The 27,535-nt window shown below is 42.5% G+C and overlaps 1 protein-coding gene across 5 annotated transcripts in view; it reads right to left on the reverse strand.

Annotated features, from left to right (window-relative positions):
• The window catches only part of ULK4 (unc-51 like kinase 4), a 708,846-nt gene that overhangs the window by 439,349 nt on the left and 241,962 nt on the right, over nucleotides 1-27,535 (reverse strand). For all 5 annotated transcript variants that reach the window (XM_044293413.1, XM_044293414.1, XM_044293410.1 and 2 more), the window contains exon 25: nucleotides 25,045-25,101. In XM_044293413.1, coding sequence (XP_044149348.1) covers nucleotides 25,045-25,101 — 57 coding nt within the window. The remainder of the gene's footprint in view (nucleotides 1-25,044; nucleotides 25,102-27,535) is intronic.

A 27,535-nucleotide genomic window follows, 5' to 3' on the forward strand; every position in this document is an offset into this window, starting at 1 on the left:
TGATAAGAGAATGATAAATGAGGCGTAATATGCGCCAATTTGTGATGCATTCTTACTGGCGAAAACAGTTTATATATTTGGCAGAGCAATGAATGGGGCAATCTCGAGATCCATGTAAGGTACAGGGCTGATTCTAGCTTTGTTAGAAAGAGATTGTCATGTGCTATATGATGTCTGATTTTCATTTTTTACATTAGTCCTTTACGCCAGCATAGGGGATAGATCCGCCAGTCTTGATATATCTCCCCCAATGACTATTTAATGTTCTCTTAATTTAGTGGGATCTGTTTCTCCAAATGTAATGAAATATACAGTATACATTTGGCAGCAAACATTCTGTAGGTTTCATGAAAGGGTTCATTTTGGTTCGTTGGTCTTTATTGTACTATTTGCATTTTAATGTATTCATTTCGACCACAAATGGAAAAGCTGAAGTCTCAAAATGCAAATTGTAGAATAATGGTCATTAGCAGAATAAAAACTGGGTACAGCAAACACAGGACAAAATATTCCATTCATCTTCCAGAAGAAATAATCATATGCCTCACAACAGGTCTGCTGATAGCATTAGGAGACAATGGGTGTATTCTACTTTAAATATAGTGAAGGTGAAAAGATTTTTATGGTCATCAGCAATCTATCCAGGAAATGCAAAAAGATCAAAATCAAACTCTCCTTTTATTGTATACTCTACAATGTCATTAAATATATAATGAGGGTAATATCAAGGACAACCATAAAGACAATGAAATGACATGAGCTGTTGTGACTTGTCTCATGCAGTCACCTGTAAGTTATCTAGAAACTGGTGTCTGGACGATAACTATATCATTCAAAAAGCTTAATGGTCAGGAAAAAGTTGTAGAATGCCAGGCAGTAACTGAATAAGACCTATGGCTAGTTAGAGGAAGTATGCCACCCAATGTTCGCTCTAAGCTTTTGCAGTTAGTAAGGGAGGATTCCCATGTAGCAATGCAACCGTGCGCCCATCATTTAAATGGGCATTCCAAGCTCTAACTTTTAAGTGTATATACCATACAAATCTGATAGACAGACTTTATCTCGAGTACAGAGCTTCATTTACCTACTGCAGTGTTTGGAGAGGTGGCTCTACGTGTGTGGCTCTCTCTGTTTACTTTTCTGGAAGAATGGGGCCCGTGGTGGGACCTGCACCGATGAGACTCCTGTGGATATGCCACAAAAGTCTTACTTGCAGTGCTATGCAATAACACAGATAACACTGTGATAAGTCTCTGAGTACAGATACTGTAGTAGATATTACCTGCAGTCCTATGTACTACCACAGATAACACAGGGGTAACAGGGAGTACAGATAATGTAGTAGCTGTGCCCCCTCCTCCTGAACCAATCTAGTGTACTGTGCTCTCCCATGATGGCTATCTGCAGCATTGTGCTCTAAAGGCACATGAAGAGGATATCCGATCTAGTTACCAGTCCTGGAATCTGTAGCGTCATTAATAAGTGGACAGTAGTCCTACACGCAGAAGTGACCTCACCCACATTGAGTGGCTGCTTCTCTGTGTGGAGCTGAGGAATGGTATATGCGAAATGATGTTCCCAGTGCCAATCACATACACCAATGATCATAGCCTTATGGCAACACATATCACTGAGCCCCCATGTAGGGTGTACATGTCTGCAGCATAACTACCTTGTGTGCATCCCCCTTGTGTGCTGCCTTCTCTTTGCTTGTCCATGTCTTCAGTGTTGACAGTCAGCTGGTCCAGTAATGGGTGTTCTTAATATTGTGTCTTTCAGGGGTCTTAGGTGAACTATCAGGGGCTACTTTTCTACTGCAGTCTTATTCCTAGATTGTACCTGCAGTCCTATGTGCGGGGCTCAAAGCTGGTACTGCCTCCTCCTCCTTACCAAGCTGCTGCTGTGACTTCATCCTCTTCTGGCAAGGACACAGCAGCAGCTCAGGAAGCGGGAAGAGATGGCACCAGCTTGGAGCCCTGAACAGAAGCAGGCTAGCCTCAGGACATTATGAGCACCATGGTCCTCATGGAAGTCTGAGACCAGACCTGTGGCAGTTAGTGAGCCCTCAGAGGCTTTGCGTGGGAGCACTAGTGCCACCCCAGCACAATTAGAAAATACGTACAATGAAAAACAAATTACAGACATAGCAAAAATAGCAGGATAGACAAGTACAGGTTTTATCTTCTAGGTCTTCAACAATAAAAGATATCCTTAGGATTACACTTTTTGCTATTTCCAATAAAAAGAAAATGTGTTCTTAACAAATTACCTCTTTGTGATATGTCTCTCTTGGTTATCTTTAGAAGTAGGAAAATCTGTCAGATTTACCAACAGGGACTCATGAAACCTGTCATCTTTCCTTCTAATTTACAGTAGTCTCTCTATAATTAATGAACATTCTCCAGAACATTCAGGAGTCTGACAACAGAAATTCTGTGATTTCAAATAAAGCCGTTATTTGTGACATGAGACTCCAGAACACAGGGAGACGCAATATTCATCCCTAAGAGTCTATTGCATTCATTTGTTTGTAGCACTTGAATTTAAGCTAGTTATTTCTAGACAGTACAGATAAGTGCATCCTATAATTGCCTTTAGAATGGAATAAACGTAAGGTACAGACTAACAGAGAGCAGACGAAGTAGAACACGGTGGTACGCTGTCCTTCAAATCAAGGGCTCCGACTATAGAAAATACCGTATACTGTATCAGGCAGACAGAAAAGGAGAAGTTTTAACAATCTCACCAGAACAACTGTGTCCAATGAAGTTCCCTAGAGTAGGGCTCAGAAAGGGATTCTGATTATATTATCTTCAACTCCAATCTCTAATAACTTCCCATTGGGAGTCACAGACAAGCTATATTTCACTTAAAAAGGATTCTGTTAATGGTCTCTGGCAAGTAATTACTATTTAAAACATATTTGGTGTCCCATGGTTCATATTGTTCTTCTGACTTGAATCATTCGACTCCTGTGAGATTGGTTTGAGATAACCCACAGGATATGATTTATATAATTCAACCAGGAACTGGGAGAAAAGTACTACTGGTGCCTGTGCTTTCAGATCGGAGACTAATAGATTTATCTAGCTTGAGGACTGCAAATTCTGGTTTTCTTATAGAGGCAGGGAAAGTGTTGTCAAATATTAAATTGCTTGAAGCGGCGGATCTCTCAGCCTCCACAGCTCGATACAGAGCTCACCTTGATCAGTCTGCAGCTACTTACAAATTCTAGCTTAAAAACAAGGACAAATGTGAATGTTTGGGATGGTGCAAGACAGGGGAAATTTAGCTTATTATGCTACATTCTCAAATAACAAAATACTGTAAAATACCACTATAATAGTCTTTAAAGGAGTTTATTAGAGTATAATAAATGAAAGTACTTGCAGGAAGAGTTATAAAATAACAAACCAACCATCTCTCCCCAGTCAAATCCAGCACCATTCTAACGACCATAATCTCCCCGGACAGCAAATGTCGGGGGAGACAAACATGTGCTTGGGGTAGGGCTTGTTGGGTTGGAAGGGATAGTTGGGGGCCAACAAGAATTTGGCCAACAGCTGTCTAAATTGTATGGCCAGCATTGGTGTGGGGACAATTCATCGGTATAACTTTCAGCAACAATTCTGCTGAAACAGTAAATGTCTAGTACTGTATTTGTTTGACATCCAGCAAGGATACCAAGGCATGGGGTTAGAATGGTGCTGAAAACTTTGTTGTGATCATCCCTAATATGTATTATACATACAAATGTACTGTGTGGTTAATTTTTAAAAAATATTACACACCCACATTTTGTTTAGTATATAGTTGGAGGTTGTCTAAAAAATTTTTTTTTACAGATGCTATGAAATAAAATAAATAACAAAACACACCACGTACCAGTGCTGATGCTCTGATGGTAGGACATCTAATCGTTCCTGGGATGTAAAGGCGGACCACCAGAGAATCAGTGCTGGAGGGTTTAAAAGGTGAGTACTGAGTCTGTATTTTTTTTATTTATTAAAACAATTGCTGCTACTCTTGGAAACCCCTTTCAATGTACAATGCAGTTAGCCAGTTAAAGGGGTTATCAAATTTCAAGAAAATCCCCACACATGTGCCAGACCCCTCACCGCTAATATACTTACCCCGCTCCCGGAGCAGCTCCTGGTCCCCGCACCGCCGCTGCTGCTTCTTCCTGCACAAATATGAAAACATCCGGTGTCAGGGGGGGAGCAGCCTATGGCAGACGGGGACAGAGACAAGCCTCCCTGGCATCACCCGCGATGCTAGGGAGGCTCGTCCTCATCCCCCACCTGCCATTGGCTGCTCCCCCCCTGACACCGGATGTTTTCATATTTGTGCAGGGAGAAGCAGCAGCGGCGGTGCGGGGACCAGGAGCAGTGTAAGTATATTACCGGTGAGGGGCCCGACACACGTGTGAGGACTTTCTTGAAATTGGATAACCCTTTTAAAGGTTTAGGTTTCACAGCAAGGTGGGTAATAATACCTTTAAGGCAGCTTTTATTATCAGAACTGAGAAAATTAAGGTTTATTTAGCTGGGTCCAGCCCCCTCAAGCGCCAAGGAGGTGGTCCCTCAGAGAAGCACATCGCAGTCCCTTCTCTGAGTTACTGCTGTAGTGTCCAAGCAGCGGCCTTCTGTCATATAGCCCAAACAGGAGGGGATGGGCAGCAGCTCAATGCAAAGAGCACGTCACAGGGAAGGCTGCCTCCAGGACACTTGGGGGAGAGGCATTCAGTGAAATAAAACATTTTCTCACTCTTGGTGATAATAAAATGCTGCCATAAATAAACTATTCTTGCCTCACCCCAACCCCTGCCTAGCCCGGTCAGCAGTTTTGTAGGGTCAAAGTTTCTAACAGACTGCCTTTAAGATTATACTTTAATTACACACTTTGCCTTCATTCTGATATACTCATCTCTGCCGCATCTGCTCATTAACATTATATTAACAGAGGACACATCTTGTTGTCTTTTGTAAAGTAAATTCTGTATGCCTTCACATTTTTTTTTTTCAAAAATCAATATTTTCTTTTTCTCCTTTTTTTTCTGGGTTGGAACATTTTATTATCTTTTATGAACATACTGTACTATGAAAAGAACCTGTTAATAGATCATCTGGAGTAGAATTCGAAACTCTCTACTTTTGGGGAAACTGCAAGCATAATACACATTCAACCAAAATCTTCATAAAAATCGTAAAAGCTCAGCATTTAATATAAATGAAAATAGCAGGAATTATATTTCCAATTGGTAATGTATTCTCTGAAGCTATATGGAATGCTGCGGAAAAAGATTTGAAATTCATATCGCAATAGGATGTTGTTTTTCTAGCATGTGCAATGAATCCTAAAGCTATAAAACAGAGACAAGCACATTATCACCTTATAATATATTAACATTCTAATTAGATCAAATAAAGATATTTTAGGATTTTACATTTTTTATTACCACCTCATTATAGGCTTTATGAAACAAATATTCCAGACATTTACATTTTTTGCTGCCAATTCTACACTTGAGGCTACTAAATTGTAAATGAATTTAATCAGTTTTCTTGGAATCAATACCCCGTGGAAAGTGCATACATAGAAATTAAATCAACGCGAGTCACTCTATTTTCTTGTACGATGCATATAGCAGGCACTACTGAGCCATTTCCATCTTCTAATTATCAACACCAGGCATACTGTACATAGTAATATTCCCTAATGTAATCTCTTTGATATTCCCACATTACTATCAAAATAATAAGACATGAAGAGTAGTAGAGATTGGTAAACAGTAAAAAAAAAACACACAACCACATTTGCCCACATACAGTATGTATACATACAGACATGCATATGCAAAGGTTTAGGCACCCCTTGCCAAATTGAGCATTCTCTTATCAGAGTGAAAAATATAACATTTTCAGTGGTTAAACTTAGGCTCTGCTCAAGTCTACATTGTGGCTTCTGTTTAGACTGGAGGCCACAATGTTCTTCTGGATCTGTTACATAACACCAGCAATGCCCAAGGAACCCAACTGTCTTATAATGGAATACGTCTGCTTCTCCCAGGGTGTCTGTTACTTTCATAGTAAAATAACAATGTATGGAGCACAGTTTTTTTCCAGAGAAATCTGATAGAATCCATCAGATTCAGCAGATATGAACATGGCCTTAAATTTCTTTAAATTACAGATTTCATTAATGGAAGAAAAAAAGAGAAGGAGGCAGTATCGGTTTGTATGGAGAAATATAGCGAAGGTTAGGGTATGCTTACCATCCGCGGTTGGGTAAGCCTTGCTGGTAATTATAGTTGGCCGACCAGCACAACGGCGTCTTCGATGCTGCAGCCGCGGTCGCTCTGTGGTGCCTCGGTGGGGGAGGTGCACACAGAGGGGGTATCGGAGAAAATAATAAAAGCAAATTTTGACTGCTTTTTTCTGGCGCTTGCTTTGATGGATTCAGACCAAAGTCACCAATAGGGTGAATAGGTAGTTTTATTTGCAGGATAGTCTATGCGTTTCGAGGGTAGAATATCCCTCTTCATCAGGACAATCTGCTGTTACAGTACATCACAATACATGGTTTAAAGGGATTCTGTCACCTGGATTTTAGTGACAGAGCTTTTAACATCATCACATCAGTCTGCTTGTTTTCTATTAAAATATACTAGTTTTACTACCCTAAGGCCGAATGCACACGGCCGTGTTCTGCGGCCGAGAGTGGTCCGTGGTAACACGGCCTGGCATCCTACTGAGAGCAGGAGCGCACGGCGTCATTGGTTGCTATGACGCCGTGCACTTCATGCCGCCACTGGACTACAGTAATACACTCGTATAGTGTATTACTGTAGTCCAGCGGCGGCATGAAGCGTCTGTATGTCTCGATCGCAGGGGAGAGTTCCCTCTGCGTGCCCCGATCACAGGGGAGCGCCCCCTTTGTATGCCCAGGATCACACAGGTCTGGGAGTGGGTGGCGCCCGCATGTTCGGGACGAAGGTGACTGCAGAGGAACGTGTTCTGCTGGATGTGACGGGGCAGAATCTCTACTTTACTGAGGAGAGCTCTGTGCCGCGGGTGTGGGGGTTCAATTTTGGAAATGTTTTATAGGACAGTTTGCTGTGGGCATAGGGGTGGACAGTTTGGGATGAGTGTAAATATATAATATATAGATTATACAGAGGTGGGCGCTAGATGGTGAGCGCGCTTTGAAACTGATGCAGGGCTATGAAATTAACCTAGGGACACCGTACAGGAGAGAGTGCTCAGTCCTGGACTTATTGAAGGTTATACATCGAGAATGGTGATGCAGTAGGGGGTGTTTTCAATATTGGGTACTTGAACCCCCAAATGTGTTGCTCTGGTGGATGGTTGTTTTTGATGCGTTATTTAGAGCAGAGAGCTAGGTCCATCATATGATTAGTTCTTGGATTTCATTTAAAACTTCTGGCACTAAGTGTATTTAGTTGGTATATACAGTAGATTTCACATTTTTGGAGAAGGTTTAGCCTACTGTAGGGGCTGTATGGGATAAGGTCTATCGGAGTTATTGTAATCGGATGTTTTTCTTTATCTGGGGTGTTGGCGCAATGTCTTGAGGCGCTGTGTTTAGAATAGAGTTTCTGCATATTATGTCTATTTTGACTCAATCTGCAGTGTAATGGTTGGATGGTGCGGCCGACGTATTGTAGGCCGCAAGTACATTCGATGAGATAGATGACATATGATGACTGGCATGTGAGGTGATGTTTAATTTGGAAAGTGGTTTCATTAGTATTGGATGAAAATGGTTTGGCAGCAAAGGCACTGGGTTGATCTACATTTATAAATGCCTGGTTTGTCATTTTGTGTCGTTATGGTCTGTTTTCTTTCCTTGTGGTTTTGGTCTACTGGGGGCTAGAAGGTTTTTGATTGTTAGTACCCACCTATAGGTGATTTTTGGTTTCGTTGGGAGATGATTTTTCAGATAGGGGTCTTGAAGCAGGATATGCCAGTGTTTTTGTTATATATTTAGAAATTCTTGGTTGGATGTACTGTATTGGGTGATTAGATTTGTATTGTATTTTCCAAACAAGCTATCTGTTATTTTAAGACTTTTTCTATACGCATTCTGTATGAGTTTTTTTGGGTATCTTTTCTCTGTGAATCTCCTTTCTAAGGTTTTTGCCTATTCTTTGAAGTCTGCAGTTTCTACGGATCCTTTTATACTGGCTGTATGGGATGTTTTTTAACCATGTTTTGGGGTGGAAGGTGGAGAAATGTATGTAGCTGTTAGTGTCGACTGTTTGAAATATATTTTAGTGGTTAGTTTGTCATTTGTATTGGTAATTACGATATCCAGGAATTCGATGGTGGACTTGTTATAGTTTGGAGTGAAGGCGATACCCCAGTTGGTAGAATTGAGGGTTTGGCAGAAGTCTATGGCGGTGTTTTCTTCTTCCTTCCAAGTGATGAGAATGTCATCTATGTTTCTTCTGAAGTATACTATATTGTTTTTGTATTGCATATGATTCTAGATTTTGATTTCTTCAAGTTCCACCATGAATAGGTATGCAATGGAAGGCGCTACCTTTGCACTGATGGTATGTTGTTATCATTGCATATGAAAGAATTGTTTTTTTATATGAAGTTGAGGCCCTCAATGAGGAACTCGATTTGTTCTGTACTTAGTGTTGTATCTTTTGAGCAGTGTGTTTTTCATGCATTGGGTCACTAATTCATGTTCGATGTTCGAATAAAGGGCTGTGACATCTAGTGTGAGTAGGGCGTATTCAGGTTGCCAGTTAATAATTTCCAGCTCGCGGATGAGCTGACTGGAGTCGTGGAGATAACTTAGGAGTTGTTTTACGTATGGCTGCAGAAACAGATCTAGGTTGCTGGTTGTGCAGTTGGTATTTGAGATGATCAGTCGCCCTGAGGGATTCTGAGTATTTTTGTATATTTTTGGTAAGTGGTAGAAATATGCTGTGCAGGGGGTTTTGGGTGTGAGGAAGTTTTTATCTTTTTTTATTTATATATTTCTGGTCGAATACCTTTTTGAGTAGTGTGTTAAGGTTTTTTGTTATCTTTGGGAATGGGTTTATGTCAATTTTTTCTTAATATACTATGTCACTGAGAATACGCAATTGTTTATTCTGTTTGACTATACTGCCACATTTATCGGCGGGGCGTATCATGATCTGGCTATTCTTTTTTAGTTTCTTTAGGGCTAGTCATTCCCTTTTGTTCATCATTCTTTTATAATTGAGCTTGTTGGTGCCAATGGCTAATTGTTTGATTTCGGACAGTACTAGATCAAAAAAAGTGGGTAGAATGTGACCTTGGCTATGGAGGGGGAAGAAGTTTGATTTTGGTCTGATGTCTAGGTGTTTGTTGGGTGAGTAGTTGGGGTCTGGAATTATGGTTTCTGTAATGTCTTTGTTTGGTTGTTTTATGTTTTTGATTTCAAAGTGTCTTTTTATGGTGAGTGTTTTCCAAGACAGGTCTTTCTGTAAGAGACTGGTTTCATAGGCTGAAAGTTTGTATTGTGAGAGATTGATTTTTTTTTTACTGTGGACTGTGGGGTGGGTGGGTGTTCTTGTTGGGGTTTCGTTAGGTAAGCTTTATTCTTTTTGGTCCCTCCTCTTTTACCTCTTGTTCTGGTTTTCTTTTCCCTGGCGTGGGTCTGTAGAATTCTGTTATTTGTTTGTATTTTACTGTTGTCAGTGACGGGTTTGGGTGTAGATCCCTGTTTTTGACAGCCTGACATAAAAAAGGAATGCGTATGCTGCTAGAAGGCCCTGTGCTGTCTATAATAACTCTGGTTGATGTTGAGGCAGGTGATAAGGCAGAACTGGTGTCCGATGTTAATTGATCAATGATGTAGGGAGGGATGTTTGCAGTGGACGGGCTGCTGGGCCGTAAGGGAGGGGAATTTGGTGGAGATGTTAAATGTAGAGTAAGATGTTCTGCTGGAATAACTTCTGTGGGATCCAGGTAGCTGGTGGAGCAATCTAAGATTGGCCAGACCTCGGAGGGGGTGGTCAATTTGTCCTCAGGCTGAGTGGAAGATGTGGCTATTTTGGGGGCATGTCCTCAATAGAGTTTTTATGAAGGGGCGTGTCCTCTGTGCATCATTTTTTGGTTTGCAAATATTTGTTGCGGAGGGTTAATTTTTTTTTCTAGAAATTGGTCAGTGGGAAGATCATTTATGTTTTCTGATGTCATTGGGGCTATAGTGAATAAAGGTCTTTTAGAAGATGTGATGGAAAAGACAGAAGGTGGTTGATGTGATGGAGTGTTTTGCTGAGGATTATTGGTAGTATGTTTATCGTGTTCAGTTGACGCTTGGGTGGAATGGTGGGAGTTCTGTTTGGGTGGGTTGTCTTTTTTGTATTTTTGTAGTATGGTTATAATGGAATTAATTTGTGAGCTTCTGGTTTGTGTTCCCTGTTTCTCTCATATTGTTGGTGTCCGTAGTTGGTGTTGTGTGTTCTTATCTTTCCTCCTGTCTTTCTAGTTTTTTGGATTTGTTGGCGATGATTTCTAATTCTAGTTGGTAGTTTCTATTTGTGAAGTTGTTATTTATAGTATAGAAATCAGGGTGCTTAGAGTAGTATTTTAGTTTATTTATATCTTCCTCTATTTCTTGTGTGTAGGTCTATGTTAGGGATTCCCGTTTACTCATGACTATCCTGATCATGCCGGCAGCGCATTGGTCAAGATAGTCATTCCATTCATATTTGAAAACTGGGTCCTCGGGGAAAGTGGGAGGCATAGCAATCCTTAATCAAAGAAGGGCCAGGTTTTCGCATACGTATATTTTTAGGAACAGAACATCTAGTTGGTGAAACAGTTCATTTTTCAAATTGTTCTCATAGTTTTTGAATGTGTCAAACATTTGTTTGGTATATATAACCTTCAATAAGTCCAGGATTGAGCACTCGCTCCTGTACGATGTCCCTAGGTTAATTACATAGCCCTGCATCAGTTTCAAAGCGCGCTCACGTCTAGCGCCCACCTCTATATAATCTATATATTATTTATTTACACTTTTATACCTATACTCATGCCAAACTGTCCACCCCTATGCCCACAGCAAACTGTCCTATAAATCATATCCAAAATTAAGCCCCCACACCCATGGCAGAACGCTAGGAAAATTTTGCTTTTAGGTTCAGCTCTGAGCCCACTTCAATATCAAGACACTTCTGCTTCTCGGCAGCTATGTGGGAAGACAGGTGCTTGGAATACTCTTTCAGTCTGGCGTATGAGAAATTATACATCGGTGTCACGCTGTACAGAATCCATTGTTTTTGAAGGAGCAAAGCAGCCTGTGCCGGATCAAGACTTTCCTCCATAGGGGTGCACTGCAGGATTTTTCTTTTAGACAAGCTTCGCAATGCAGACCGTCGTGCAGAGGTCAAGCTTCCGGGAGGATACCTCAAGCTGTGAAAATGGTTGCTCCTTCGTGACGATGACCTACTTCTGGGGGTTAACACCCCATCGGTGGGTGTTTGCATTGCCTTGCAATAAATGATGTTCCCGTTCACTAACTGTAAACAGAGATCTTGACAGACAAATGTATCAAACTCTGCCGCCATCTTTCTAGGCACCATGTCTCCAGTCCCCTGATCAGCCAGATTTACCAGCATCTGTTCCAGGACATGTAATGGAATGACGTTGTTCATCCCGTAGTCCTGGCGAATGAGAAATAACCTGGTCTCCTCAAAAGGCCTGAGCAAACAGCAGGTGTCACGCATGAGCTGCCACTGGCTGACATCAAAGTTACACAGGGGAGTAATTCTGTCAGCTTGGACCATCAAGAAATCGTGTGTGGCCTTTCTCTGTTAGTATAGTCGGTCCAAAATATGAAGGGGGAATTCCAATAGGTGGAGACATTGCATATCAGCCTGGTAGAAGCCAATTTTCCTCACGTTAGGGGAATAAAAAATTCCTTCCCGACTCCAATCAGAATAACTCCCTGGATCAATGACCCCTCTCTAGTAGCTATAGCTTGTAATATTATTACGCTCCAGAAATACATCCAGGCCCCTCTTGAATTCCGTTATTGTACTCACCATCACCACCTCTTCAGGCAGAGAGTTCCATAGTCTCACTGCTCTTACCGTAAAGAATCCTCGTCTGTTTGTGTACAAACCTTCTTTCCTCCAGACGCAGAGGATGTCCCCTCATCACAGTCACAGTCCTGGGGATAAATAGATAATGGGATAGATCTCTGTACTGATGTATTTATACATATTACTTAGATCTCCTCTCAGTCGTCTTTTTTCTAAAGTGAATAGCCCTAATTTTGATAATCTTTCAGGGTACTGTAGTTGTCCCATTCCAGTTATTACTTTAGTTGCCCTCCTCTGGACCTTCTCCAGCTCTGCTATGTCTGCCTTGTTTACAGGAGCCCAGAACTGTAAAGTCCATGTGCGGTGTACGAGTGGCTGAAGTGCATGCAAAGTTTTAGGATGTCTTGCAGATGGGTGAAAGACTTCAAGAACCGCTTGACAAACAGACTGAACACGTATGTCATGCAGGGCGTGTGGATCAGCCCTCCTTGACGCAGCGCCGACACAATGTTCTTCCCGTTGTCAGTCACCATGGTTGAGTCGTCGCAGAGAAAGCCAGGATTCGATTTCTTGATGAATAACACAGAGCTGTTTCTCCCTTGTGTGACTCCATTCACCCAGGCAAACGAGGTGTAGAACAGCGTGACACCGCCGTGCCCTGCACATGTGGTATGCTGGAGGAGCACTTTGAAATGTCCCTGCAGTGGAGGCTGAGGACACGGTGAAGGATGAGGAGGTAGAGGTGGACATTGTTGCAGGACCAAAGGAGTGAGAACGTGGAGGCGGACGCGGCATCACCTGGCCAAGTTGCTGGTGTGGCTGGGCAGGAACCACATTTACCCAGTGGACCATAAAAGGACATATATGACCATACTTACAGCTACCGACGAATCTTCCTATAAATAGCTGTATTACAAACAAATTTCACCAGTGAATGGCTAATCAACGTAATTCAGGTCATATAGAAGGTATACAATCACCCATCAAATTTTCCCAATAAAGGGTCCATTCACACGTCCGCAATTTCGTTCAACATTTTGCGGAACGGAATTGCGGACCCATTCATTTCTATGGGGCAGCACGATGTGCTGCCTGGATACGGAATTGCGGACTCGCACTTCCGGCTCCGCAATTCTGTTCCCGAAAAAAAAAAATAGGCATATTCTATTAGTGCCAGCGATGTGCGGTCCGCAAAATGCGGAACTCACATTGCCGCAGTCCGTGTTTTGCGGATCTGCGGATCCGCAAAACACGGTACGGACATCTGAATGGAGCCAAAGGCTGTTTCACGAGAAAATATCACCAATGAATGGCTAATCGACATAATTTGGTTCATACAGAAGCAAGTCTACAATCACCCATCAATTTTACCGTATTCTTTTTCCTATTAATACACCCCAAAAAAAATTATATAACAAATCACAATTCACTGCAAAACGACTAATAGGATGTATGTATCTATCCTATTAATACACCCTGAAAATGGCTGTAGTACAATGGAACTTCACAGCTGAAAGGCAATTTATTTATTTTTTGCCACTAATACACACCAACAAGGGCTGTAATTTTCTCACTTCAACATAATGCCTAATAAGCCCATTTTCTTTTTCCCCACTAATACATGCCAAAAAGGGCTTTAGAACATATAGCTGAACGGCAAATATATTTTTCTTTTGCCACTAATATACACCAAAAAGGGCTTTAATTTTCTCACTTCAACACAATGGCTAATAAGCCCTTTTTCTTTTTCCCCACTAATACATGCCAAAAAGGACTTTAGACCATATAACTGCACTGCTGAATGGCAAATATATTTTTCTTTTGCCACTAATACATGACAAAAGAGGCTTTAGAACAAACGGCAAATATATTTTTCTTTTGCCACTAATACACACCAAAAAGGGCTGTAATTTTCTCACTTCAACACAATGGCTAATAAGCCCTTTTTCTTTTTCCCCACTAATACATGCCAAAAAGGACTTTAGACCATATAACTGCACTGCTGAATGGCAAATATATTTTTCTTTTGCCACTAATACATGACAAAAAAGGCTTTAGAACAAACGGCAAATATATTTTTCTTTTGCCACTAATACACACCAAAAAGGGCTGTAATTTTCTCACTTCAACACAATGGCTAATAAGCCCCTTTTCCCCACTAATACATACCAAAAAGGGGTTTTAGACCATATAACTGCACCGCTGAACGGCAAATATATTTTTATTTTGCCACTAATACATGACAAAAAGGGCTTTAGACCAAACGGCAAATATATTTTTCTTTTGCCACTAATACATGACAAAAAGGGCTTTAGAACATATAAATGCACTGCTGAATGACAAATATATTTTACATTTGCCACTAACATATGGCAAAAAGGGCTTTAGAACATATAACTGCACCGCTGAACGGCAAATATATTTTCCTTTTGCCACTAATACATGACAAAAAGGGCTGTAATTTTCGCACTTCACCACACAAGCCCTTTTTCCCACTAATACAAGCCAATGTTCCTGCTACCCAGGCTGTAACCTCCCCTACTAAACCCTGTTCTACATATATGCTGTGGAATGATTCCTCCCTATCCTCTCCCTACACCTTTCACTTAACTTGTAAATCTTTTTTTTTTTTTTTAGCACAATTACGTTTTTCTAGCACTGTCCCTACCACCTGCTGACGTCTCTCCCTACACTAAGTACACTGGAAAATGGCAGAATCCAAGTTGGCAGAGGCGATTTATAGGGTTGTGACATCACGGGGCTGGCTGCTGATTGGCTGCATGCATGGCATTATGGGTGATCCCGCCTTCCCAGAGTTCCTTGCTCTATGTCCTTGCACGTGCAGCAGCCATTTTAGGAAAAAAATGTGATTCATTACCACGAAGCGTAAGGAAATTCGGTGCAAACTAATTTTTCCTGAAATTCGGATCGAATTCCACTTCGTCAACTTCAATTCGCTCATCTCTACTTACTATACGTAAAAATCTGAAGCTCTTTTTGCACATTTTTTATAAAATTGTGTCGGGCCCATCCAACAACGGGAAAGTGGCTTCTACAGATGGGAACCTACACTATTAGACTTGTCTATCCCGGGCCAAGGCCTACAACATTAAGGGCAATGAGGAATCCAACTATAATGCTCTAATTAAAAGCCTTGGACAGATGGGCAGGAGTGCACAGTCCAAATTGAAGCAGCTAATGCCCCGTGTAGTAAGTATAGCAATAAAGCAATAATCCATGTGCCAGGTTCTTCCATGCGTCTTTGCACATGGAGTAGTGTGCTTCTACATGTAGTGTTTTTTAGGGCAGATGAACATATCCTGCTTAACTGGGGCCTACTACCCAGAGACTTCCGGCTGGCTTTACTTAAGAAAGGCAGCCACACAGTTAAATGATAAAATGAATTCTACCAAACTTCACAGGCTCTCAGTTATGTTACACAATTGTACATCCAAATATTAAAGAGGTTGACTGGGCTTTTAATATTAATGACCTATCCTCAGGATAATATTTCCAAATAAAGTACAGTCAGAACTCCGTATTCTCGGTGGCGCGGTACACGTGCACGTTTATGTACGTTTATGCAAGATAAGACCAGCACTTACTGGATGCAATATCTTTTCTTTATTGGTCACATTAAGAACAGTTGTGACGCGCTTCGGCTCGTAAGATGAGCCTTTCTCAAACCGACAATACACAGTAAGACACAAAGATTCAAATAGCCCGCTAACTGCAGGATGTGACGTCAGGTTGCCTTGAAGATTGTATAAACAAAGCTTTGGAAGCAGAAGCCCGCGATGAGCGTAGGTAAATGAATGGTACCAACATAAAATGTTATTTATAACAAAATTAATAATAGAAAAGGAAGCCAACTTTCAGGTGAAGCGTATATACGGTTAGCACTAGGTATACTCTCTGTAACCCCATGAATCGTCTATCACGTTTTCAATAAAAACAAAAGAAAAAAAAGGACCACAATTAATCACAAAAGATCAAATGTGTGTGCGAGGTGAACTATACATCAAAGGAAGCTATTTAGATCATAGTCCCGAATTAACCCCTTCGGTTCCAGGTTATTTGTTCTATGATCTGAAAGCGCAGTTGCGAGATGTTATGCCGGCATTTGTAAAAATCATAAGGTATGGGAAGTAACAGATTATTTTTTCTTATGGTCGATTTGGGTTTACAAAATTGATCCTTCATTCTGGTAGAAGTCTCACCGACAAAGTACGCACAGGCATTTCAAGATGTATATAACAAAATTACTGTTGCATGTGAAAAAACATTAATGCAAAATCTCTCCCCTGTGTGTGGCTGGGTAAAATACCCCTAATCACACTCAAACAATGTATACATTGGAGACAAGGAAATGTGCCCTTTCTCGGTGTGGACAGTGTCATCTGCCTTGCCATCATTTTGTCACTACCTATATCGGCTTTGACTAGCACGTCGCAAATATTTTTGGATTTCTTGTAGCATATCATAGGTGGATGTTGAAACTCATCAATGTCTGGATAAGCTTTGGTCATAATATTCTAGTGTTTGTTTATGATAGTTTTACATATGTTCATCCAAGGGTGATATTTAACTACAAATGGAATCTGTGATTTCTTTTGAGTGCGCGTTGGTGTATCAGGGTTAATTTTATCCCTCTCTGCATTTAACAAAGATCTGGGATATCCTTGTCTCTCAAATTTATTCATCATTTCTCCCACACGGGTCTTCCTAGTATTAGTATCAAAAACTATTCTGCGGACTCTCTGTAGTTGAGAATATGGTAGGTATCTTTTTACTGCAGATAGGTGGTTGCTAGTAAAGTGCAGCATGCTATTCCTGTCAGTATCTTTGCCGTATAAATCAGTGTGCATCTGACCCTTCTCATTCTTAATCACCCATGTATCCAGGAAATTCATTTTTGAAGTGTCCCAATGAATCGTAAATTGCAACTCTTGCCAAATGGAATTAAAGTATTTGGAAAAACAAACTGAATGTCGCCATGCCACACGCAAAAAATGTCGTCGACACCAAAAAAATATAATGTTTTATTTGAAAAAAAATATATTGTAAATGTATTCTTTTTCAAACCAAGACATGTAACAATTTGTGTATGGCGGTGCGGCATTCGAACCCATTGCAGTCCCCCGTCATTGCTGGTAAAACGTATCCTGATATAAGAAATAATTCTTTTGCAGGAGGCGCAGAAAAAAATATTTTTCTCTCTCATTGTAAGTGGAAGATGCCAGCATGCACTCCACTGCCCGTGTTCCCTTGTAGTGTTCGATAGAGGTATATAAGCTACATAAATGCAACTAATCTATCATCCTCTCTCATCTCCAGATCCTGTATCTTCCTGAGGAAGTGATTGGTGTCAAGAAGGTAAGACGGTGTATTTTTTGTCAGTGGTGTAAGAACCTTCTCTAAAACAATAGCTGGAGGTGACAATATAGAATCAGTTAATGCAACTATTGGACGTCCTGGAGGATGGGTAAGGGAATTGTGTACCTTGGGGAGTGTGTAGAAAACTCTTGTTATCGGATATTGATTAATTAGGAAATCTACCAACTTAGTGTCAATAGTGTTATTACTTGTAAACTTATGTACAATTTTATATATTTTGTCTTTAATAGAATGTACCGGATCATGTGCAAGACGTTGTTAAGTATCACTATCAGACAATTGTTGTACAATCTCCCGTAAAATCTCCCTTGTCCATCACTACAAGGGCGCCACCCTTGTCAGCAGGTTGAAAGATCAAAATATCATCTTGCAATAAATTTTCCAGAGCGTCCTTCTCTGGACGTGTAAGATTGTGCGATGTGTACATTTTGGCATCTTTATAGCCATGTAGAGCATAAGATATATTGTGTTGCACCAGTGACACAAAAGTTTCCACCGGATGATATGTCTTAGGAGGCTGAAATTTGATTTTGATCCTTAAATTGTTGCAACGTTAATCTGCTATCATTCAATGCCTGTTAACATTTTATCACTGGTGGAAAAGTGTGCTTTAAGGCGGACGTTACGGAAAAACAGTCAATTTCAAGTTCAAAAGTGTCCACATGTCCAGTAGGACTAAAGGATAAGCCCTTTTTTAACACTTGCAGTTAAATATCACACTTGGATGAACAAATGTAAAACTATCATAAATAAGCACTGGAATATTATGACCAAAGCTTATCCAGACATTGACGAGTTTCAACATCCACCTATGATATGCTACAAGAAATCCAAAAATATTTGCGACATGCTAGTCAAAGCCGATATAGGTAGTGACAAAATGATTGCAAGGCAGATGACACTGTCCACACCAAGAAAGGGCACATTTCCTTGTCTCCAATGTATACATTGTTTGAGTGTGATTAGGGGTATTTTACCCAGCCACACACAGGGGAGAGATTTTTCATTAATGTTTTTTTCACATGCAACAGTAATTTTGTTATATACATCTTGAAATGCCTGTGCGTACTTTGTCGGTGAGACGTCTACCAGAATCAAGGATCGATTTTGTAAACACAAATAGACCACAAGAAAAAATAATCTGTTACTTCCCATACCTTATCACTTTTACAAATGCCGGCATAACATCTCACAACTGCCCTTTCAGAACATAGAACAAATACCTTGTCCACGGAGAGGGGGGTGATAGGGTTAAATCCCTCAAGAAAAGAGCTTTTTGGATCCATAGACTGCAGACCCTGGAACCAAAGGGGTTAAATCGGGACTATGATCTAAATAGCTTCCTTTGATGTATAGTTCACCTCGCACACACAATTGATCTTTTGTGATTATTTGTGGTCCTTTTTTTTTCTTTTGTTTTTATAGAAAACGTGATGGACGGTTCATGTGGTTACAGAGAGTATAGCTCGCTTTTTTTCTCCTTTTTTCCTCCTTTTCTATTATTAATTTTGTTTATAAATAACATTTTATGTTGGTACTATTCATTTACCTACGCTTATCACAGGCTTCTGCTTCCGATGCTTTGTTCATACGATCTCCAAGGCAACCTGATGTCACATCCTGCAGTTAGCGGGCTATTTGAATATTTGTGTCTAACTGTGTATTGTCTGTTTGAGAAAGGCTCATCTTACGAGCCGAAGCGCGTCACAACTGTTCTTATGTGACCAATAAAGAAAAGATATTGCATCCAGTAAGTGCCGTTCCTATCCTCAGGATAAGTCATCATTATCAGATCGACGGAGGTCCGATCAGCTGTATGAGGAGACAGTGCGCGCAGTGTGCACGCGCCCTCTCCATTCTCTCTTCCTGCTAACCGCTGCTGTCTATGGCAAAGCAGCAGCGAGCAGGAACAGAAACAGGAGATGGCACATGCGCACTGAGGGTAGGTCATAAATATTAAAAGCCCGGACAACCCCTTTCATCTACAAGCGGACAAGTCAACAAAGTTACTCTGAAGTGCGCCCAAAAACTGCACAGAGTGCTACTCACAGATTTCCATCACATATTAGACACAAACTACCATTGAATTGCTGAAATAAGGAAAAGGTAGACCTCATCCCATGCTTCTTATATTCCCTTGTATATTACTGACAAAATATCTGTATATTACAGAGAAAAGGAGTCAACTGATCACAACACCATTCTGTTTCTAAGCAATAACTAGTTTCTCTAAGTGACAGAATAACACATTGAGCATGAAGCTGATGCTAAGTATGACACACTGGTTATTCTTAGCGCCTCATCATTACATAAAGTTTGTTGTCTATAACTTGCTAATTTTCAGCTTTTTTATAGGTACAGTATGGTATGTAAAAAAAAAAAATATATATATATTAAAGGGGTTCTCTGGCTCTATCTTGAAATTTCTTCATGGAAATCACCTGTGGAGAAAAGGTTATTATACTAATACTTACCCTCCGCCGCACAGGCGTTCCCACAATCCTCTTCACAGTCACGGACCACTCCTGCAGCCTTTTCAGCTCTTCCAGTGTCTCACCGTTTCTTTCCTTCCTCTCTAAAGCAGGAGACGGTGCCTCACCTCTGAAGTCACTGCCTCCTGACGGCTGCATGCTACTGCGCATGCGCCGGGACCGGCGGCCGTCTTCTGAGTGTACAGGCTTCTATGTGAAGTGTGTACTGACTCATGCACAGAATGAAGTAAGCGTTGTGTACACAACAAAGTGATCAGCCACAGAGGCACATTCGGATCATTGGATGGCACTTGGGGGCAATGAATGGCACATGGGGGTACTGTGGATGGCACTGACTGTATAATAGTAATGTATGATACAACCAGTCTTTATCTAACCACGGGATCGTGTACTCACCTCATCATGTGTACATACAGATCAGTTAAGAGACTGGCTGTATCATATATTACTGTGCATGTAGTGTCCCACTACGTAACTGTGGGCACTACTCAAGGGTCAATTGGGTCACGTTTAGGGCTGCAGCTAACGATTATTTGAATAATCGATTAGTTGCCGATTAATTTCTACGATTAATCGATTAATCGGCAAAAACGACAAAATTACAAAACAGAGAGGTTTATATGATCTTACTTGAAAAAATATGTTCAAAGGCCATATTAAAACAAATTGTGGACGACACTATTATGGGGGATCTGTGGACGACACTATTATGGGGGATCTGTGGACGACACTTATGGGGGATCTGTGGACGACACTATTATGGGGGATCTGTGGACGGCGCAGTTATGGAGAGGGGGATCTGTGGGTGGCGTAGTTATGGAGAGGGGGATCTGTGGGTGGCGTAGTTATGGAGAGGGGGATCTGTGGGTGGCATAGTTATGGAGAGGGGGATCTGTGGGTGGCGCAGTTATGGAGAGGGGGATCTGTGGGTGGCGCAGTTATGGAGAGGGGGATCTGTGGGTGGCGCAGTTATGGAGAGGGGGATCTGTGGGCGGCGTAGTTATGGAGAGGGGGATCTGTGGGCGGCGCAGTTATGGAGAGGGGGATCTGTGGGCGGCACAGTTATGGAGAGGGGGATCTGTGGGCGGCACAGTTATGGAGAGGGGGATCTGTGGATGGCGCAGTTATGGAGAGGGGGATCTGTGGGTGGCGCAGTTATGGAGAGGGGGATCTGTGGGCGGCGCAGTTATGGAGAGGGGGATCTGTGGACGGCGTAGTTATGGAGAGGGGGATCTGTGGGTGGCGCAGTTATGGAGAGGGGGATCTGTGGGCGGCGCAGTTATGGAGAGGGGGATCTGTGGGCGGCGCAGTTATGGAGAGGGGGATCTGTGGACGGCGTAGTTATGGAGAAGGGGATCTGTGGACGGCGCAGTTATGGAGAGGGGGATCTGTGGATGGCGCTGTTATGGAGAGGGATCTGTGGGTGGCGCAGTTATGGAGAGGGGGATCTGTGGGTGGCGCTGTTATGGAGAGGGGGATATGTGCACTGTTATGGGCATAACAGTGCACAGATCCCTTTCCTCATAACAGTGCACAGATCCCCCTTCCCATAGCAGTGCCATACACAGACCCCCCCTCCTCCCCATAGCAGTGCCATACACAGACCCCCCCTCCTCCCCATAGCAGTGCTATACACAGACCCCCCTCCCCATAGCAGTGCCATAGACAGATCCTCCCCCCTCCCCATAGCAGTGCTATACACAGACCCCCCTCCCCATAGCAGTGCCATAGACAGATCCTCCCCCCCTCCCCATAACAGCCCCGGCCCCGATGCTTATAAGTCGGACTAATCACGTCTGCATCTTTATTTTACCTTTTTACAATGACGCTCCTGTAACAGCCAGGCAGAGCGGACGGCGGCGTAACGTCACTCACTCACGTGACGCACCTGCTCCGCCCACCTCATGAATGAAGGAGGCGGAGCAGGCGTGTCACGTGAGTGAGTGACGTTACGCCGCCGTCCGCTCTGCCTGGCTGTTACAGGAGCGTCATTGTAAAAAGGTAAAATAAAGATGCAGCGACCGCCCGCCCGCCCGCATAGCAACGAATCGGCGATTATTTGATAACTGGATTCGTCGACAACGAATCCAGTTATCGAATATAATCGATTACATCGATTAATCGTTGCAGCCCTAGTCACGTTGTTCCCCACCTTTTGTGGAACATGGTCATGGTATTTGTATTGCATTATAATGTGTATTGACATGTTATCTCCTGTGTACCAGGCCTGTTAGGGGTGTAATTCCTCCTCATAGGCAGTAGAGGGAGCTAGGGAACCCCCTAGTATATATAGACAGGTCCAGTTCAGTGAGGGTTGGAGAGAGTGTGTAGTTAGAAGCCAGTGTGCACTTTAGCTAGAGAGCAGCTGAAGATCAGCTTCTAATATGCAGCTAGATAGCCAAGGTTCCTAGCTTACATCCAGGGGAAGAAGTTGCCTCCTGAAGATATCTAGCATCTTGTAAAGTACAGAGCAGAGCCAATTTTATCCAGCCAAGTAGAAAGCTGAAGGGTAGAAGGATATTTACAGCAAGACGATTTATACCAGAGGAAGGAGACCCTACCCAAGGATAAAGCCAGCTATTAGGCATACGGGCCTTGGAGAAAGCCAGACAGGATCTGAAGAAAGTACAGCCTGATCTGTGAGTGTTATTCCCTCTGAGTATCTTGCAAAGACTTTGCCTGCCATTTATGTGAAGCCTGCCTGTTACCAAGACCCTGCATATAGAACTAACTGAAGCCTGTATATAGTTGAACTGTTCAGTAAAAAGGAGTTCTGGTTCACTACAACTGTGTGTACCTCAATTATTCCTACAAAAAAATCGATGTGCCAACGTTACCGGCACTGGCGTCACGAACTATAAGGGATCTTGCCACCGGCACACTAAACCTACAACACCCAGGGAACCTCACCTACCACCCGGCCTGGTCACTATACCCAGAGAGTGCCCCAGAGGATTTATGTGCCAGCCTCTCCATCACTGCTGTACGCCTGCCCAGGGTATATTAAAAACTGTGAGTACCAATAGCAACCTTCTGTCTGTTAACTGTCTCCTGTGACCTCACAATCGCTCACCCTGCAGGACTGGCGTATTGCATGCAGTTGGCCTGGAAGATGCGGCCTGCACATGGACCGCGTTCCCCAGGCTGATCGTGGTCGTAACACACAGAGTATCACACATCAAAGGCCACGATAAACACATCAATGCTGCAATTAAAGTCCACACATTAGAACTAGAATACTTAAATGCTCTACAGGAGCCGGATCATTAATTTATGATAATATAGTTTATGTTGATTCTTCACCGGTCATCAACAGACACCATATATTTCTGTTTTTCTAACAATACAGATTTGTTTTTACTGTATATACACACGTTTTGTTTAAATTAAACCATAAAAATGGCTTAGCGTTTTTCAATGTTGAAATTTTGTATAGAGAATTAAAAGGGATAGTAAAATGTTGCCTTAACTGTAACAGTCTGCATTGAAATATCGTCACTAATGAAGCTCATAAAAGACATGGGCAAGAATAATCAGTGCTATCCAGGTTAGGGTGCTAAAAAATACACAATTAATTATAACAGGAAATCGCCAATGTATTTCAATGGGCAGGAATTGCCAAAACAGCTGGAAGGAAACGTTAGATACAAAATGACCTTCACTTTTCCTGCCTATATGCAGGTGTCACATGATATGGCCATTCCTCCCAATGGGAACGTGTAAGTATGTTACAGGGGGCAGGTAAATTCCTGACAATACCTTAATAAGGGAGAATTAAGAGGGTGAGGATGTATTTGAAACCCCTATCTTATATACGTTGGCTCCCATTTCTTGCACATATACTGCATAACCAATTAAAGCAGCAAATAAAGGCTAAAGAGTATGGAGAAGGTCCAGAGGAGGGCAACTAAAGTAATAACTGGAATGGGGCAACTACATTACCCTGAAAGATTATTAACATTAGGGTTATTCACTTTAGAAAAAAGACGACTGAGGGGAGATCTAATTAATATGTATAAATATATCAGGGGTCAGTACAGAGATCTATCCCATCATCTGTTTATCCCCAGGACTGTGACGAGGGGACATCCTCTGCGTCTGGAGGAAAGAAGGTTTGTACACAAACATAGAAGAGGATTCTTTACTGTAAGAGCAGTGAGACTATGGAACTCTCTGCCTGAGGAGGTGGTGATGGTGAGTACAATAAAGGAATTCAAGAGGGGCCTGGATGTATTTCTGAAGTGTAATAATATTACAGGCTATAGCTACTAGAGAGGGGTCGTTGATCCAGGGAGTTAGTCTGATTGCCAGATTGGAGTCGGGAAGGAATTTTTTATTCCCCTAAAGTGAGGAAAATTGGCTTCTACCTCACAGTTTTTTTTTTGCCTTCCTCTGGATCAACTTGCAGGATGACAGGCCGAACTGGATGGACAAATGTCTTTTTTCGGCCTTATGTACTATGTAAGGCGGATTGGATTATACTAATAAAATACAGAAAAAAAAAGAATAACTGTATAATTATAGTAAACTAATAACTTACCTCATCTTCACTAGCCCCTCCAATCCATCGCTGTTGTTTCTTTCTCTTCCCTGGCCTGCACCATCTACAGTTTCAAGGTGTCAGAGTCAGTGGCCTCAGGGGGGTGTATGGCCAGAGACTGCTGAGGTCCGAGACTGGCTGCAGCAGTATATGAGACGCCACTGCAGCAACCACAGCGTGATATGTGATTGGCTGCAGCCCAAGGAAGAGGAAGGCGCAGCAGCGCAGGATCGGAGGGGCTGGTGAAGATGAGGTAAGATATTTTATTATTTTACCAGTCTCACTGCAGATTTCTATAATAACATTTTAACTCAGACAACCCCTTTAATAATAAAATATCAAGTGCATACTAAAAAGCAAATTAAAACAGGCGAAGATTCCAAACTGAAATACTGGAATAAAGCAGTGTGTGGATAAAAGCTGGCCTCCCATGGGTTATGTAATTAAGGCTGGAATAAGGTATAAAAATGGAAATTGCATTTGTTTTTTCACTAAGTGGCCCAAAGGGAATATAATGTATCCACAATTGTATATAGTCACATAATAACAAGCTAACTTACTAGCAATGAGCCATAGTTGTAGATAAATTCATCAGTGATCACCTGGGGACGAAATACCTGTTAAAAAAAAAAAATAGGTATTAATAAAGGGCACACCAACAAGTTTGCATGGTTGGCAGATGAGGGTGATGTCAGTTCAGGGAGAGCACTGTTGCAGCCAGACAATTCCTCTGCCAGTCAGGAGAATGTCAGCTCCAGTAAGCAGGGGACCAGGAGAGCAAGGCAGGCCAGACAGGTGCTGGTAGTGGGAGACTCCATTATTAGTGGTACAGATAGGGCGATCTGTCACAAAGACCGTGATCGCCGAACAGTGTGCTGTCTTCCTGGCGCTAGAGTTCGACACATCGCAAATAGGGTTGACAGATTACTGGGAGGGGCTGGAAAAGATCCAGCGGTCATGGTCCATATCAGAACCAATGACAAAGTTAGAGGCAGGTGGAGCTTCCTTAATGGAGGAGTTGTCCAGGTTCAGAGCTGAACCCGGACATACCTCCATTTTCACCTAGGCAGCCCCCCTAACTTGAGCATCGGAGCAGTTCATGCTGCGATGCTCTCCTTTGCCCTGCGCTAAATCGCGCAGGGCAAACGCATTTTAGGAGTTCCGGTGACAAACCGGGCTATCCATGGGGCTGCCAGGAAGCCCGGTGACATCACCGGCACCGATGGGCGGGATTTAGCACTGCCCTAGCCAGTAAAACTGCGTCACCGGACATACTGCCAGGTGGAAGCTTCCGCCCAGCAGTGTATTATTTAAAACAAAATAACCCGTGCCCTGCGCGATCTAGCGCAGGGCAAGGGGGCGCATCGGGGCAAACTTCAGAAAAGCTAAATTTAGCCAACTAAGAGAGGCCATAGGCATAACTAACTGGGACAAAGTCCTCAAAAATAAAAATACAGCCACGAAATGGGATATTTTTAAAAGCATCCTAAAATCTAATTGTGAGAGGTACATACTTTATGGGAATAAAAGGTTAAGGAACAAGAAGAAACCAATGTGGATAAATAGAACTGTAAAGAAAGCAATAAATGACAACAAAAAAAAGCATTTAAATCACTAAAACAGGAGGGTGGCGAGGAAGCACTGAAAAAGTATAAGGAAAAAAATAGAATATGTAAAAAACAAATAAAAGCAGCCAAACTAGAGACCGAGAGATTAATTGTCAAAGAGAGCAAAACTAAACCTAAAATGTTCAATTATATAAATGGTAAAAAGTATAAATCTGAAGGTGTCGGCCCTCTACAGAATAACGAGGGGGGAGTTGCAGAGAGTGATGAGGAGAAAGCAAAGCTATTAAACATTTTTTTCTCCACTGTATTCACTGAGGAAAATAAACTGTCAGATGAAATGCAGAATGTAAAAGTTAATTCCCCATTAAAAGTGCCCTGTCTGACCCAGGAAGAAGTACAGTGGCGTCTTAAAAAGATTAAAATAGACAAATCACCAGGACCGGATGGCATACACCCCCGTATCCTAAGATAATTAACTAATGTCATAGCCAGACCCTTATTTCTAATATTTAAGTACTCTATACTGACAGGGAGTGTTCCACAGGATTGGTGCATAGCAAATATGGTGCCAATATTCAAAAAGGGTCCAAAAACTGAGCCCAGAAACTATAGGCCGGTAAGTTTAACATCTGTCGTGGGTAAGGCTACTTTCACAGTTGCGCTAGGTGAGGATCCGTCTGGTATCTGCACAGACGGATCCGCACCTATAAATGCAAACGGTGGAGCCATCTGCATAACAGCTTTTTCAGATCTGAGTTTTTATGATCGTGAAAACTCAGATACGACATTATATTCTAACACAGAGGCGTCCCCCCCTCCCTAATATTAAAAGCATTGGTGGCCAGTGCGGCCCTCCCTCCCTAGTATTTAAAGCATTGGTGGCCAGTGCGGTCCCCCCCTCCCTCCCTAGCTCCCCAGTATTAAAAGCATTGGTGGCCAGTACGCCCCCCCCTCCCTCGCTCCCCAGTATTAAAAGCGTTGGTGGCCAGTGCGGCCCTCCCTCCCCAGTATTAAAAGCATTGGTGGCCAGTGCGCCCCCCCTCCCTCCCTCCCCAATATTAAAAGCATTGGTGGCAGTGGCCCCAGGCCAACAACCCCCCACTTCCCCCCATCATTGGTGGCAGCGGAGAGGCATTTCCGATCGGAGTCCCAGTTTAATCGCTGAGGCTCCGATCGGTTACCATGGCAGCCAGGACGCTACTGCAGTCCTGGCTGCCATGGTTACTTAGCTTATACTTACCTGCGCTGTCTGTGGCCGTCCGGCGCTCATCCTACTGGTAAGTGACAGGTCTGTGCAATGCGCCGCACAGACCTGTCACTTACCAGTAGGAAAAGCGCTGGCCGGCCACAGACAGCGGCACCTGAGGGGTTAATTGTGCGGATCACAGCCCCCTGTAAGAGATCGGGTGGTGCCAGGCAGCAGGGGGCAGTTATGTACACAGTTCTTAGTATATTCTAACTTGTAACGTCCCCATCACTATGG

This window comes from Bufo gargarizans, chromosome 5, assembly GCF_014858855.1.
Source record: "Bufo gargarizans isolate SCDJY-AF-19 chromosome 5, ASM1485885v1, whole genome shotgun sequence".
Taxonomy (NCBI): Eukaryota; Metazoa; Chordata; class Amphibia; order Anura; family Bufonidae; genus Bufo; species Bufo gargarizans.